Source organism: Molothrus aeneus, chromosome 8 (assembly GCF_037042795.1).
Source record: "Molothrus aeneus isolate 106 chromosome 8, BPBGC_Maene_1.0, whole genome shotgun sequence".
In the NCBI taxonomy this organism is placed as follows: domain Eukaryota; kingdom Metazoa; phylum Chordata; class Aves; order Passeriformes; family Icteridae; genus Molothrus; species Molothrus aeneus.
This window is the reverse complement of record NC_089653.1, coordinates 19,052,807-19,066,880: the sequence shown is the minus strand read 5'-3', so window position 1 is coordinate 19,066,880 and position 14,074 is coordinate 19,052,807. Positions and strand designations below refer to the sequence as shown.

General features: G+C 42.4%; 1 protein-coding gene across 1 annotated transcript; it reads right to left on the bottom strand.

Moving 5' to 3' along the window:
- On the bottom strand, positions 1-10,113 carry LOC136559406 (lysosomal acid lipase/cholesteryl ester hydrolase-like). The gene is made up of 9 exons (XM_066554593.1): positions 9,982-10,113; positions 8,570-8,684; positions 6,890-7,088; positions 6,152-6,261; positions 4,512-4,648; positions 3,779-3,919; positions 2,580-2,651; positions 1,608-1,676; positions 1-234 (listed from the first exon to the last, which is right to left on the bottom strand). Exons 1-9 carry the CDS (start codon positions 10,111-10,113, stop codon positions 1-3), a joined length of 1,209 nt encoding a protein of 402 aa, XP_066410690.1.
- Positions 10,114-14,074: the final 3,961 nt, after the last annotated feature.

Below are 14,074 nucleotides of genomic sequence, written 5' to 3'. Positions count from 1 at the left end.
TCAAAAATATTTTCTTAATAATTCAATGATTTTCAGATACATTTTCTCAGCTGCATCAAGGCCCCAGATGAAATCAAGATGTCCCCATGCAGGAAAATGCTCATGGTAAATGAGATTAGTGATCCGAGGAAGAAGCCTTGCCATGTCTGTTGGGTCTGCAAACGTGTCCTGTCCACCACTCCAAACAGCAGTTGGTGTCTTTATCTCCTCTATCTTGTACTCAGGAGGAGCAGTCTGTAAGACAGGGAGGAGACCTGAGTGAATGCTGCTGTATCAAAGTTGTGTTTAGAGAAAGGTTTCTGTGCAAGCACCTCTCTTTGTCTTTTGCTTCTGCACTGCCTACAGTAAAACCATAAGGATGAAGGTCACCTTTTTATTGCTCATTGCCCTAACCCCATTCCCTGTCTATGGAATGACCCATTCTATTCCTCTTCTCCCTATAAAGCATGGCTAAGGGTTGTCCTGCAGTTTGGTCCTGCTTGTGCTCTTCAGAGGTGTGGGCATGGAGAGAAGTGTCAGTACTCATCAGTCAAGGACTCTGGAGATTTTTCCTGTGCTTATTCAGGGTGAGGTGATCTATAAGATTTTTGGGGTGCACAGAGTGTGACTTCTGGTCTTAGTTTTCATGCTTGGAACTGAACTGGAAAGGAAATAATTTGGTCATTTATTATTTCCCCCTAGAAAATTTCTGAGTGTACAAGATAGAAGTGACTGATTGTAGCTCTGGAGCCTTTCTGTTTGTGAAAATCAGAATTTTGGTACAGCACTGGATAGTGCAAGTCAAATGTGCTGGTTAATAGTGAGATTGTTGCCAGTCCACTGGAGAGGTCACTGTGATATCTGTTTCCTCTCTTAAATGAAAGGCAGGTGTCGCAGACATCTTTTTGTGAAAATCTTTTCTTTAGATTTTTTCTCTTCTGAGAAGCTGAGGCCTCAGAAACAGAATGCAAACAACGGTTATCTGCTGCTGTGGAATGCAACAGGTGGATCCCTGATTGGTCTCCTGTAGATGTTTAGATTTACTACCAGTCACAGCAGAGCTAGCTCTCTCTCTGTCCGAGCCACAGATCTTTGTTATTCATTCTTTTCTTTTCTATTCTTAGCTAGCCTTCTGAGAGATGAAACCTTTCCTTCAATTTCTTTTTAGTATAGTTATAATGTAATATATATATCATAAAATAATAAATCAAGCCTTCTGAACATAGAGTCAACATTCTCGCCTCTTGCCTCATCCAAGAACCCCTGTGAACACTGTCACAGGCAGGCTTTGAGGATTTTTGAGCAAGTGAAGAGCTCTGTACTCACCCAGTCCTAGGACTTGGGTGTGGTTCTTATTCATTTTTGGAATGACATGTGAGTTGACATGTCATTGAGCATATCCCAGCATCAGTAGGGGAGACAAAATAAACTTCTGTTAATTGTCTGTAAAGGTCTATCTCTGCCTTGTTTGTGAATAAATTTTTACACTTGTGTGTGATTCAGCTGAAACATTATCTGAGACCACTCTCCCCCTTGTTAATACTCACAGGTGCTAAAATTTGAAATTTTCTATTACTAGTTTTACCAACACTCAAGGGTAAGTTCTGAGGGAGTCCATTTTGCCTTACCTGGTTGTATTTCTTCATGTTTTCCTTTGAACCATAGTCATAAGCTTGAAACCGGTCTGTATGTGCTAGCTGTTAAAAGGACAAAATAAAAGGCATGAGAGGTGAAGGAGTAGAGTGCAGGAGGCATATTCCTGCCTGTGAGTTAGGTCAAGGCTCAGATAGTGGACTGTTTTATTCCCACACTTCCCTCTGGTTGCAGGCTTCCAGGATGCTGAGGATAGATCACAGGGTAAGTGGCATCCTTGCCTTTTCCCTTGCTAACTTTCTGTCCAGATCCTTATCTTCCACCCTCAGTAAGTTTTGTTACTTAAAATTTTGGTTTGCTACCTTAGATAACTAAAGTTGGGGTCACTGTTTGTCATGCAGAATTGGGGCCAGTTTTCACATGGAAAGAGAACCTGAATGTCTATAATGTGTCAGGGCCATTACAAGTCTTGTGTAATATGCCTTGCAGGGCTGGTGAGTGAATACCTGGAGTTATTTGTTTGTTTTGGTAATTTCATTTTTTGCACAAACATGACAAGCAATTTCACTTGTGAGTGTTCTGTAATAAAGGGTGAGAGAAACCCGGTTAGAAAACCTTTGCTTCCAGGATTTAAGTAGCTGAGTATGTGCTAAAAATCTGCCTGATGCATTGTCTTTGCTGTTGTATCTTCCTGTATCTGTGTTTGCTTTGCATCCACTTGATTTTGTTTTGAGGTTGGCAAAATAAACCACAGAGTCACTAGCTGCTCATGGTTTGTGTCCATTTCCTGGCTAGCTGTATCCTGTGGGACTGACTGTTGGGAATCTTTGTCTTCAGGAGCACATCTATATTCCAGACCATATTAAATGTGCAGGTGCTCATGGCAGTAGGTGAGAAGGTATGATGGTCAGTTTCCCAAATCCAAAGCCTCTGGATTTCCCTGTAGGCTGTCAGTTGCATAAAAAGCAGTAGTGGGAGGTTGTTTACATGTCAGTGCACAATTGTACCTGTCGCCAGTGAAAAATGTTGTGTACCGATGTCCCAGCTGGGGAATGTCCTACGTACATATCTACTCGACTCTGGAGAGAAAGCAGACATTTTATAAAGACAGACAACCAGTGCTGTGAAGAAAGTCAGTTTCTATTAAAGAAGTCAGTTTCTATTACAAAAGAAGTCAGTTTCTATTACAAAACATTTTTCATAGTTCTGTTAGGGAAATGTCCCAGTTCCATCTCCCTGGATTCTTCTTCAGCTGTGTTATCTTGCTCTGAGAACCACGTTAGTGACTTAAGCAAGGCAGGAAATATCCTTCATGGTTTAGCTCTGCCATTCAAAAGCTGCAATTGATTTTGCATTGAGCCTTTGAGTCTAACTGCTTTCCCATATGTGCTTTTAAAAAGGATTATAGACAAAAGAATGGGCCCAGTTGTTTCAGACACTGCAGTAATAAATGTTATACAGGCCAGCTTCTGCATACTTTGGCCGCTGTAAAGGGGATTGGCCCCACAGCATCCATACATTGGCAAGCAGAGGGAAAACTCTGCTGTCTCTCCTGTCCCCTCTGACTGATGCACAAGTGTTTGTGAATCCCACTGTAGGTGTGCTGCACTCCTCAGCACAGTGGAAGGGCTTTCTGTAGCTCTGCTCCTTGTGGATGGAGCTTTTGGGCCCAGTTCTAAGGTCAACAAAACCAGGAAAATGTCCCTTACAGTAGTTCTTTGGGACCAAGTTTTGGTGCAAATAGTCCAAAAAATTGGGAAGAAGAATAGGTTTTCTCCTGTCTTTTAGCTATTTCAGTGTTCAGAGGACCCCAGTGTCTATATGCTAAAGAAAGAAACTGTCAACTGTATTGGCAAGAAGTCTGACCCATCACTCTTTGTCTCTTTTTAAAGATCATCTGTGTGTGACAAAAATCTGGTTGGCTTAGCCCCAAAGAGGGTACATCCTGACGTATGCAATATAGCTCCACCTGAAGTCAGCTCTTTCTCTCTGCCACTGGAATGTGCCTAGCTGTTGGTCCCCCCCATCACCAGCCCTATCCATCCACTGCTGACAGTCCTGGCATTCCCTCAGTCTGCTGAGAGCTACATTGTGATCAATGTACATTTACATGCATTACAGAAACCAGACAAGGATATAGTGCACAAATGCAACTGCCACAATCCCTTCAGTTTTGCTCTGAGTAGGTGTTCTTGCACATACTTACCGTGTTGATATTTTTTACACTGCCTCCAGCTATGTAACAGAGAACATGGGCACAAAACTTATCCAGGCTTGTACAGAGCTGTGTCACGGGTCCTTTCAGAAACTCGATCTGGTGGGCAGCTCCTTTGCAGCCAAATATTAACTGAGGGAAAGGAAAAGTGCAACGCCTTTTTTTCTTGTTACAGAAGAATTTTATGCAGAAAATTGTTGCTAATAATTGTTGCCTAGCCTTCATAATGCAGTATTCAAAGAGTGCTGGAACAGCTTACCCTCACAGTAACCCCTTAAAACACCCTCTTCACCATGGCACATCATTTATTCTTCCTCCTTCATATTACTATCAGCAATCCTCAAGCAAGCTGTCCTTCCATTTCTAGTGGGCTGACCCTAATTCCTACTCATTTTTGTAAGTCCTACAGATTGTCATGTCTGTCACTGCAGTTCCGGTTTAACTCCTCCTGCATGAGGCCAGCAAAATTTTAGTTAAACAGAAGGAATCCTAGAACAGGACAGAATTTCACAAGTCTCCTACTTCATTGGGAGCTGCTGATACAAGCTCCATATCCTAACTATTTTCACCACAGGGTTTGGGAATGGTTTTTTCAAGAGCACTCAATTCATCCCCAGCTCAGTGTCAGCATTGTCACTTGTTTGGGAGCACTTGACCTCAGGCTGAGGCAACCCTGTGAAGATCAGTCAGGCATTGGACCTCTTCAAAGGAAAACGTGACATACCCTGAGCAGTGGTTCAGGAAGATTTATTATCTTAATCAGAGGGCTTGTAGCATGTGTGCATGCAGTTACTGGGCCCAGAGCAAAGAACACTTTCACCCGTTTAGCCAGCTCAGGGTACATATAGAATGCTATGAAGCCTGCAAACACAGAAGAGACAGCCGGGGTTAGTGAAGATATCCTCCATAGACAAATTAAATACATGAACAGTAGATAGAAAACAAGACATCATAGCAGATTTGCAGCCCAGTCTGTTGTTGTGTTTGTGCTGCATGTTTTACTTAAGGAAAGTGTTGAACTGAAATCCTGAAACTAATTTTATTTGGGAGGCAAAGTTAATTTTAAGGTTTAAAGCATGTCTGGGCATTATCTTTATCAGAACTCTTTTTGTAGGCAACATGTCAGTGAGGTTTTGAAGATATCATAAATTTCCTCTAAAGTTCATGAAACTGTCATTAAAAAAGAGTTTTTCAAATTAGAGTCTCTAAAGATCTATGCATGTTTATGCTTTCATGAAACTATAGAATAATTAACTGAATACTGGGAGCTTTTAGTATTTTCAACTGTGCTTGCATCACAGGCAGATGAAGAAAGCCTAGATGCCTGGTTTGTTTGCCATGGGGGTCCTTAAATACTCTTATGAGAAGCAGGAAAAAGAAAAGGTCCGAATTTGTGACAATATATGATTTTTCCATACTTCCTTCTCTTTTTTTCTGGGTTGTTTACACTAATAACTGGCAGTGGCTCCTTTCTAATCAATGTCTATTTGTGGATCTTACACATAAACCATACCCATCAAGAACTTTCAACTGATGCTAAAAAAAAGTTAGTTGCATTTAGAGGCCATGAAATGAATAATGACAAAGGCTGGACCTAAGAGAAAATAAACTATTAATGTTTCTACTTTCCTGATTTTTGTTCTCTGACACTATGTTTTTAAACAGCAAAGTGGTCAGTTATAGCCTGTCATTAAGTACAACTTAAATTGTAAGATTGAAACTAAGTCATGACTTAGTGATGTTAAGGTTATTTTTCCTTGCCTTCAAGCAATTTAATTTAAATAAATTTATTCATATAAATTATGTATTATATGGGCTGTTTTATCTTTTCAGTTTTTCCATCCTGTTCACAAGAACAGCATGCCCAGGGCAGTGGTCACAGCACCATTTCTGCCAGAGTTCAAGAAGTGTTTGAACAATGCTCTTAGGCACATGGTGTGAATGTTGGGGCTTGCCTGGGCAGGGCCAGGAGTTGGACTTCAGTGATCCTATGTCCCTTCCAGCTCAAGATATTCTATGATTCTAATTGTCTGCCTTAATACAAAACATCTTCATGTAAATTCCTGTTGCTGAGAAAAATACCCTATAGCAGTACAAGAAGTACCCAGTAAATGACTGTTATTATGTCTGTAATTATTTAAAAAGTTGAACTATCACTGCATCTTCTATTAAGTTTATTTGCTTCTTAAGGGTAACCAAAGCTGATTTTAGAAAAGTTTTGCATATTTTCCAAATCTCAACACAGAAAAATCTCTATATTTTTCTAACTCTCTACAAACAAGAAAAGCAACAGAATTAGTGGGGAGAGTCATCTACTGATCAAATAGGAAAACAAATGGTTGTCAATAATTCTCCTGACATTACCTACAGTTGACCCTTCCGAGTGACCAATATAGTAAACATCCTTCTGTCCAGTTTTATTCATGATGAAGTTCAGCTCTGCTGGAATATCATATTTACCCATTTCATCGAAGCTGTGGGGAGAAACACAAAAATCTGGCAGACAATTTGACTATCACAGTGTTGTCAGTTATGTTACTGACTGTGAGTTTTGTTCATTGCACCGAGCAGGAGCCACTGGAGGAGGAGGTTGCACACATCCTGTGTCTGCATCCTTGCCTGAGCTGGGGAAGTGGGCAGAGGGGTGCAGCTGTGCAGCCTGGCTGCCTGCTGCCCTGGGCTCTGTGTGCATGAGGTGCCAGCTTCACCTGACAGCTGCAGCCCTTGGGGAACTGAATTTAATCAGGGCTTTCACCTGCATAAGTTACAAAACATATTTCCCTCTTGGCTGAATTCAACTGTGAGATCAGATTTCTAGACAAGGCTGCTCAGCATGCTCCAGATGAGGTTCTTGTTCTCCCTCTCACAGTACAGTCTCCCTTTTCCTCAGGATCCCGTTTCATTTCCCAGTCTCTGAAATCTCTTCCCCAGCCAATGCTCCCAACTCTGGGGAGTAGTGAGCATCCATCTTTGTCTGGTTCTTTGCTCTCCTGGGTTGCTGTAGATCCTGATCTGATGCTGGTTTAGGTAAAGGCCATCGGGCTGAAGCTATCTAGTCCCCTTCGAGTTTCTATGTTGAGTCTTTGTCTCTCAACTGAGTACCTGAACTGCCAGAACTCCTTCTGGCAGGGCTTAAGGGTCTTGTGTTTTAAAGACCAGGTGTTCCCTCTGCTGTTTCCCAACCAGACATCATAGCCAGCATCTGCAAGCACGAAGCCCAAGCTGTTGCTGGGCAGGTTGGAAATCCAATGAGTAGCATCTCCTAGAAAAGCATGTTGCAGGAACACTGCAGGCCTTTGCCCTGAAAAAGATTAAAAAATACTTTTATTGGAACAGCAATTAATGTGTATTTAATATTGGAGTGCAGAGTTCAGTTTGTGAGAGGTTTCCATCTTCTAGAAGCTCCCAGGAGAACTATACATAGATATTGGTTTGAGGAACCTGAAGGATTTTTTCTGTGCAAGCAGGAACCTATTAATGACATTTCATAACCTTTTTACGACAGGTGTGGCAAATAATGAATTTACTGAGGATGCTTCTCCTATTTCCTCTTGCACTGGAAAGGCAGCTTACAGCCCCTATGCTGAAACCATCTACCCAAAGGTGAAAATTGCTCGAGGCACAACAGTGTATGAAAGAGAAAGAAAAATTAATCCAAAGAAGGATTAATTAATCCAGGCAGCAGACAAAGAACGTAATGTTACAACTTACTTTATAAGTTTTTTTGACCAATCACACAAAGCAAAAGCATATTGACAGTAGTTTTATCTAATTACTATAAGCATAAGTACCTTTGGTTAAAACTATGCTTGCTTATTTTGAATACAATACTTGCTTGTAAGCCTTAAAACAGAATACACAGAGCTCCATTATTAAGCTTAGAACTTCCTAATATCTTGCTAGATAAACTTTTCTGCAGCTTAGGGAGTTATTCTAGACAAGCGTTAATACACAGACCATTGTTCTATTTGTCCTTACTTTTCTACTTCTTTTATAATTTTTCTGCTGACCTATCTCATGGCTACTGCTTAGCTCTAATCACAGTTCTGCTGTCTCTGATGCCTGCCTTTTGAAGCTTTCCCAAAACCCTCTGATTTTATGGATTCCCACAAGTAGCCACTGAGCAGGGAGAGGCCCCTGATCTAACTTGGCTAGCCTTATTTTGAGAGTCAGGCTGGTCCAAATTACCTCCAAAAGAGATGCAGTTAGGGGAAGGCATCCAAATAAATCATTCTATAATACTAACAAGGACTAATAATCAAGGTAACAGTACCCAGAGTACCTCAAATTCCAGCTAGGAATTTTTATTCAATTCAGAAAATGTGATGAAACGGATGAAATGCATTTGCTTTTCACTGACAACCTGATTTCTTTCCTCCTTCCTTAAGAGTATCTCTGTCCTTCAGAAGCCTGGGAATTATTCATATGCCTAACCTCAGAGGCTCTGTTGTCAGGCTACTATTTTATATGTGTATGATTTACACTGTTAAGGCAAAACCTCCCCAAAACCTGTTTACCGACCTACCGGCCAGATCATTTGAAGGGAAAAAACCTCCAACACTTGGATGTAACAAAATTATTAGGGAAGTCTGAAATAAGGACAGAGACACTGAATGTGTGGACTTCAGATGGATTCAGGATTTAAGTCACACTTCTGACTAGGTGCCCTTGTGGAGATGGAAAGGCATGGAACACGCCATTGCACATGAAAAGGGGAAAGATGGGGAATCCGTGTAAGAGTTGGCTCCTCTCAGACCTTCCATATGTCTGTAACTGTCACACCTGTATTTCGGGCATTCCTCCCAGCAGGAATTCTGTAAACACCAAGAATGTATCCATCCTCTGTTGTAACTTCATATTCCTCGCTGGGGTATCCATGATACCTGATAATTTCACTCTGTGGAAAGCCAGAGGAGAGTTTGTTAATTTGCCAGTTGTCCTGTTCTAGAGCCTAACTAAAATGAGAAGTGCAGATGTGGGATGTGCTCTGATGGTAGTGCAAGGCCCCAGCCAAAGAGACCATGGCTGAGAATAAACATTACAGATCTTGTTAAAAGATGAAGCAAAGTCCTCTTCAGACCCGTTTTAGATGGTGGTTGTCTGGTATTTAGCCCTCTGTTACAGGACAAAGCAGAACTGTGCTGAGTGACCAGCTCCCTCCTGAGAAGTAGTTTGTCATGTTATGCAAAGCTTATACAATTGTACCTTTCTACAGATTAAATATGCAGTTATGTCTGTATAAGACAATGCCAATGGCTGTGGGGATGGTCCATAACAAATCCCTATTTGGAAAATTGTGGTTTGGCAAGTCATACAGGCAAAGCAAACAAGGGTGGAGATCTTGTCAAAGGAACTAATGGGACCACCTACACCTAAATTTGCATGCACTCTGAGGAAATCTTTGGTGACTCAGGGCAAGGCATCTTTGATTAGTTTGCATTGAGAGAATCTGAAGAAGGGGTTCAACCTCCCTTACCACTGTTCTGAGCAAACACTTTGTTATGGAAGGGTAACACTTTGCTTCACTTGAGGTTAGAAACCAGCCTTTGCCTTCACTGCAAAGGAATTTTTCTCTGTGGCAGCCTGGATTGTTTGGATAGGAAAAACAAGGTTTCTTCCAGGCTAGTGCTGGAAGGTTCCTTGTTCTCTTGCCAGGTTTGCATTCCTCCTGTTCTGCAGTAGCCTGAAATACCAACATGTGTTGAGAAAGCTGACTGCAAACAGGTATCATGAGCCATGACACAGCTCCACATTTATCATATATCTGTTGGGCTTCGCCCTAAATGCAGGCAGCAAAGTCTGTTGTTCAGTTTAGTATGGACTGGAGCAGTAGTCAGTGCTCTGTCCACAACCAGGGCTGAGTCTGGCCACTGGGACCAAAATTACATGGTGTGGATCTCCAGTGCCCCTCAGGAGGTTCTGGAGAGTTGCCCAGCCTTGGAAGCAAAGGTAGCAGGCAGCAGTCCCCACTGCAGTGCTGCGTGTCTGTCCTCATGCAGTGAGGCACATCTGTCCCTGGCACGTTCAGAGACAGCCCTCATGGTGGGAGGGACCCTAAGGCAGTGGCTTTGGAAACAGCAGGCTGGGAAAACAGGAGATGCAGAAGGGGCTCTTCTTAGCTTTCCTGACAAGGAGTGTTAGTTATGCAACTGGAAGAGAAGCTTTAGAAAAGGAAAGAAGGTGACCCAACTTACAACATTCATGAAGCATTCCGGGTTGCGACTCTTCTTGCAGCGGCTTGTGTCAACACCTGCAGTGGAGGCTGCTGTGAATCCTGCTGAAAAGGCAATTCCCTGGGAGCAGAGCAGCACGAGGAGGCACCACATCTTGGGGCTGTGTGGAAGAGCACATGCAGGGATGCTTGTGTTAGGAAGAGAGTGGTGTGGAATGCCACAAGAGGACCCAAGAGCAGAGTCTCCTGAAGGTTGCCTGAGAACTGTTCCCCAGGGACTGCCTGAGTAAGAACCTGTGTGGGGATGGGCTGTCTTAAACTCACCCTGTGTAACAGGTAGGGTTGAAGAACAGGAGTGGGAAGCACCTGGGCATACCATGCAAGAATATGCCTGAGCACTCTTCAGATTACAAGAGAACTGGGCTTGGCAGCCAGGACCAGCTCTTGGCACGAGCCTAGCAGAAGCTTGACAAAGAAGCACGATCACCTGAGATGATTGTCACCCAGCTTGTCCACCTTTATCTGCTTCCACCCTTCTGCCAGCAGGAGAGGTGAAGGGAGAAGAAAGCACTGTTTGTTTCCTGTCTCCTCAGGAATGAGGTGAAAGAGGTTCAGGATAGGCTCTCTTTAAGCTTGCCCTCTCTTCTTCTGGGACTGAATGCTATTCTTGTGTCTGTCAGTGGTGTGCTGGGGGGAGGGACCAGATAATGAGGCTCCTGAAGGGGTCAGGAATAATTCAGGCACTCTGTGAAGAGATTTAGTGGATGTTGGGCAACATGCTTGCATGTTCAGTGCCAGTTTGTGCTTTCCTCATAGGGTGATGTGCCCCAGAACATAATCAGTTCCTCTGAGAATATAGAGCAAACAAGGTGACCATGTGTGGCTCCCCAAAATCGCCATGAGTCAGTTCCTAGTCAGCCTTACCTTCTGGCCACTGGGCAAGCAGCTGTCAGGAGAGAGCAATAGATCCTGGGACTGCCTTTGTGCTACCAAAGGCATGTCTCCAATACCTCTTAAAAATGGTTGTCTATAGTGCAAATCTTGTATTGGTTATGGGGAAGTAAGACCTTGCCCTTTCTTGGGATGATGGATGGTTCCAGATTAGCATTTCTGGATAGAAATTGCAGAGTGCAGTTGATCTAGTACCAGTTTATGCTAACTCCATGTAAAATAGATATGCTGCCAGGTTTTAGTCTTTATTTTCTAGAATCCAGATCAATGAGTGCAGGAACACTGGTCTCTCTGAGCTTCCCAGACATTTTGCACAAAAAAGATTGGTCCGGGAAGCTCAGTACTGTGCTTACATATTCAGGAAAAGCCACATCATACATCATACATCAGATTTTTGTTTTATGTTGTGCTTTAATGTGTGAGGAGAGAATGATGCCTCTGAAGAGAAGAATAGTAATCATTCTACATGTGTATAAAGACCATAAAGATCAGGCAAGAGACCTAAATATTCAATAGTAGAATCCATGGAACTTAATGCAGTGTAAGTCTCACTTCAGCTCATTGCAGCACCTTGTTAGAATGCCTCACCAGGAGTGGCTGGGGACACCACTGCTCTTGCAGGCTGGGCTTCCTCAGAAGAAGAGGACACGTTTCTATGACCATGGTGTGTTTGTGTTCACCATCCTGTCCATCCTTTAATGGACTTTTGATGCAATTGTTAAATATCTGCCAAGTCCAGCACTGAGACACAAGCCTGCACAGTGATGGGAGTTGCAGCAGCTCCTGAGGACAGATTGTCAGGGAAGGACAGGGAACTCCAGGGGGTTCAGCCTTGCTGGGGGAAGGCAGGCAAAGGCAGCTGGGGTTATGCTCAGCAGCAGCCAGCAAGAGAGAGATTGTCAGCGTTTCAGAGTCCATGTAACTTCACAGTAGCCATAGCGTACATGGTTTGTGAGTGAATTTCATGAGACCTTCCTGTCTTACAGTTTTTGTTAGGAAGTTAAGCAGGCTCAGGAGACAAGTCTTTTGGGAACCAGGCATTAGACATGGAGAATGCAATTTTTAATGATGAACAGAGGTTCTCATGTAGCCACATGTTTCTTGAGTCTGCTTCTAGCATAAGACATCTGTTATGACAAGATATGCTGCTCTGTGAAGTTTATTTGTACTCAGGAATGTTCAATATCAAGATCAAGAGAAAATAAGGAAGTATTCCCCATCAAGTAGTGGGGAAGAACAGAATTTGTGGGATGACAGAGAGATAAACAAGGAAAACATGTTTTGACTTTTAGTGATCTTCAATTCGGCCTTTAAATTTGACTGAAGAAATTTAAAGAAGTCAAACCTCATGAGTCATCAAGCTGTTGAAATGAGGTAGCATTTGGAAACACCCAGAACTTTAAATCTGGCATAAAAACACACTTCATTAAATTCCCTTTGTATATCAAATACTTCTTAATTTTTTTTGTCAAAACAGGAAGCCTCACAACTACATACTCAGGCAGTGCAACACTCTGTTTTGCTTTCTGCTATTTTACTCTGTTATAATGGGAGCAAAATATGCCTGCCTCTCCCTGCAGGCATATTTTGGGAATCTCAATTTGGCAAAAAAAATTTCTGCTAATATCTCAACTTGTTTTCACATCACTACCAATATTAATTGAGGCAATGCAAAGGCTTAATTATTTCTCTTGTTAAGGTAAATGCTCCCCAATGCACTCTGTGATCACCTGGCTCGTCTGGCATGGCTTATGGACTTCCAGGTATTCACCTTTTACTCAGATGCAGGGGGCCAAGTAGCATCAGCCTTGGCAGGCCACTGCTCCCTTAAAGTCTAGGAATAAAGACAGGAGACACAAACAGCTGTTTTAATCTAGTGAGATCAAGTCATAAGTAACTACTGAGCATGGTAAACTATCATAAAAGAATATGCTTAGTTGGAAAAAAGATCAGAGAGATAAATGCCCTAGAAAGTTCCTCTACATACTTTTAAGATTTACTGAAGCTAAGATGCAAGCCATTCTGAAATTTGTCCTTTTATCCTTGTGCCTTAAGCAGTCTAAAGTTTACTTCATAGAGCTGTAAGGCATAGGCAAACCAACCAGAAGAGCAACTGTGACTAAACATGCATGAGAATTTGCTGCCTTACTCACTAATAAAATGTACACCCGCATTATACAGAAGGAACAGGAGGTCCAGATTACACATTGTTGCAATTCATTGTTGGACATTCATTCCCTTGTTCTCAGAGAAAAGAAAACAAGTAGGAAAAAATTAAATAGTTTCTCTTTTTCTCCTTTTTGTGCCGGTCAATTTTTTTGTCTTCTAGTTTAAGCAGAGAAGCACTTCAGTGCATCGCAGCAGACTTACAAATGAGAGGAAAAACTCTGCTTACTTTTACAACCAACTGCACAAAAGCGAGGCAGCACATCATGGAGACAGGAAACAGAAAGAGTCCACGAGCATGTATGAACAAGTAACTTACCTCTGCTTTGACTGCCTTGCTTCTGCCTTCTGCCACGGACACTGGTCTGTCTCCACCAGCAGACTGATTCACTGGCAGAAACCTGCGCCGATAAAAGGAAGTCAAAACAAAATGAGCTCTTCAGGGAAGCAGCTGTGAGTGTCATGAGTTGGCAGCAGGCATTGCAGAGCGTGTTTAAGTGCTGATTTGGCAGTATTTCAGAAGTGGGGAAATCTTTGTGATGAAAAAGATGATCTGGTTTAATTCACCACCCCAAAATGCACCATGGAGCAGGAGAGTGTAGAGACTACCTATAAATCAGTGGTTAGAATGTTTAGCTGGGACCTGGGTGTTGCAGTTCACTGGGGCTGTGGCAGACCTTGATCTGTACTGTTGCCCAACTGAGGGACTGCTTCAAATGTAATCTTTTAAGATGAAAAGAAGTGTTCAGCTTTTCTCAACACAGTGTCTCAAGAACACCATCTCTGCTATTGCTTTTCATTTGGTTTATGTTAACTTTAACATTGCAGACTGACCTAAATCTGTTTTCCAGTGAGCAGTCCAACTAATGAAACCCACCTTATTCTGCATTAATTACACTCCAGTGCCAAAGAAGGCTTGAACACATGTAACCTTTTTCCCAGTGAGAGAACAAACAAGGGTTCTTGTTTATCCTAAGCCACTTTCATCACCTCTGAAA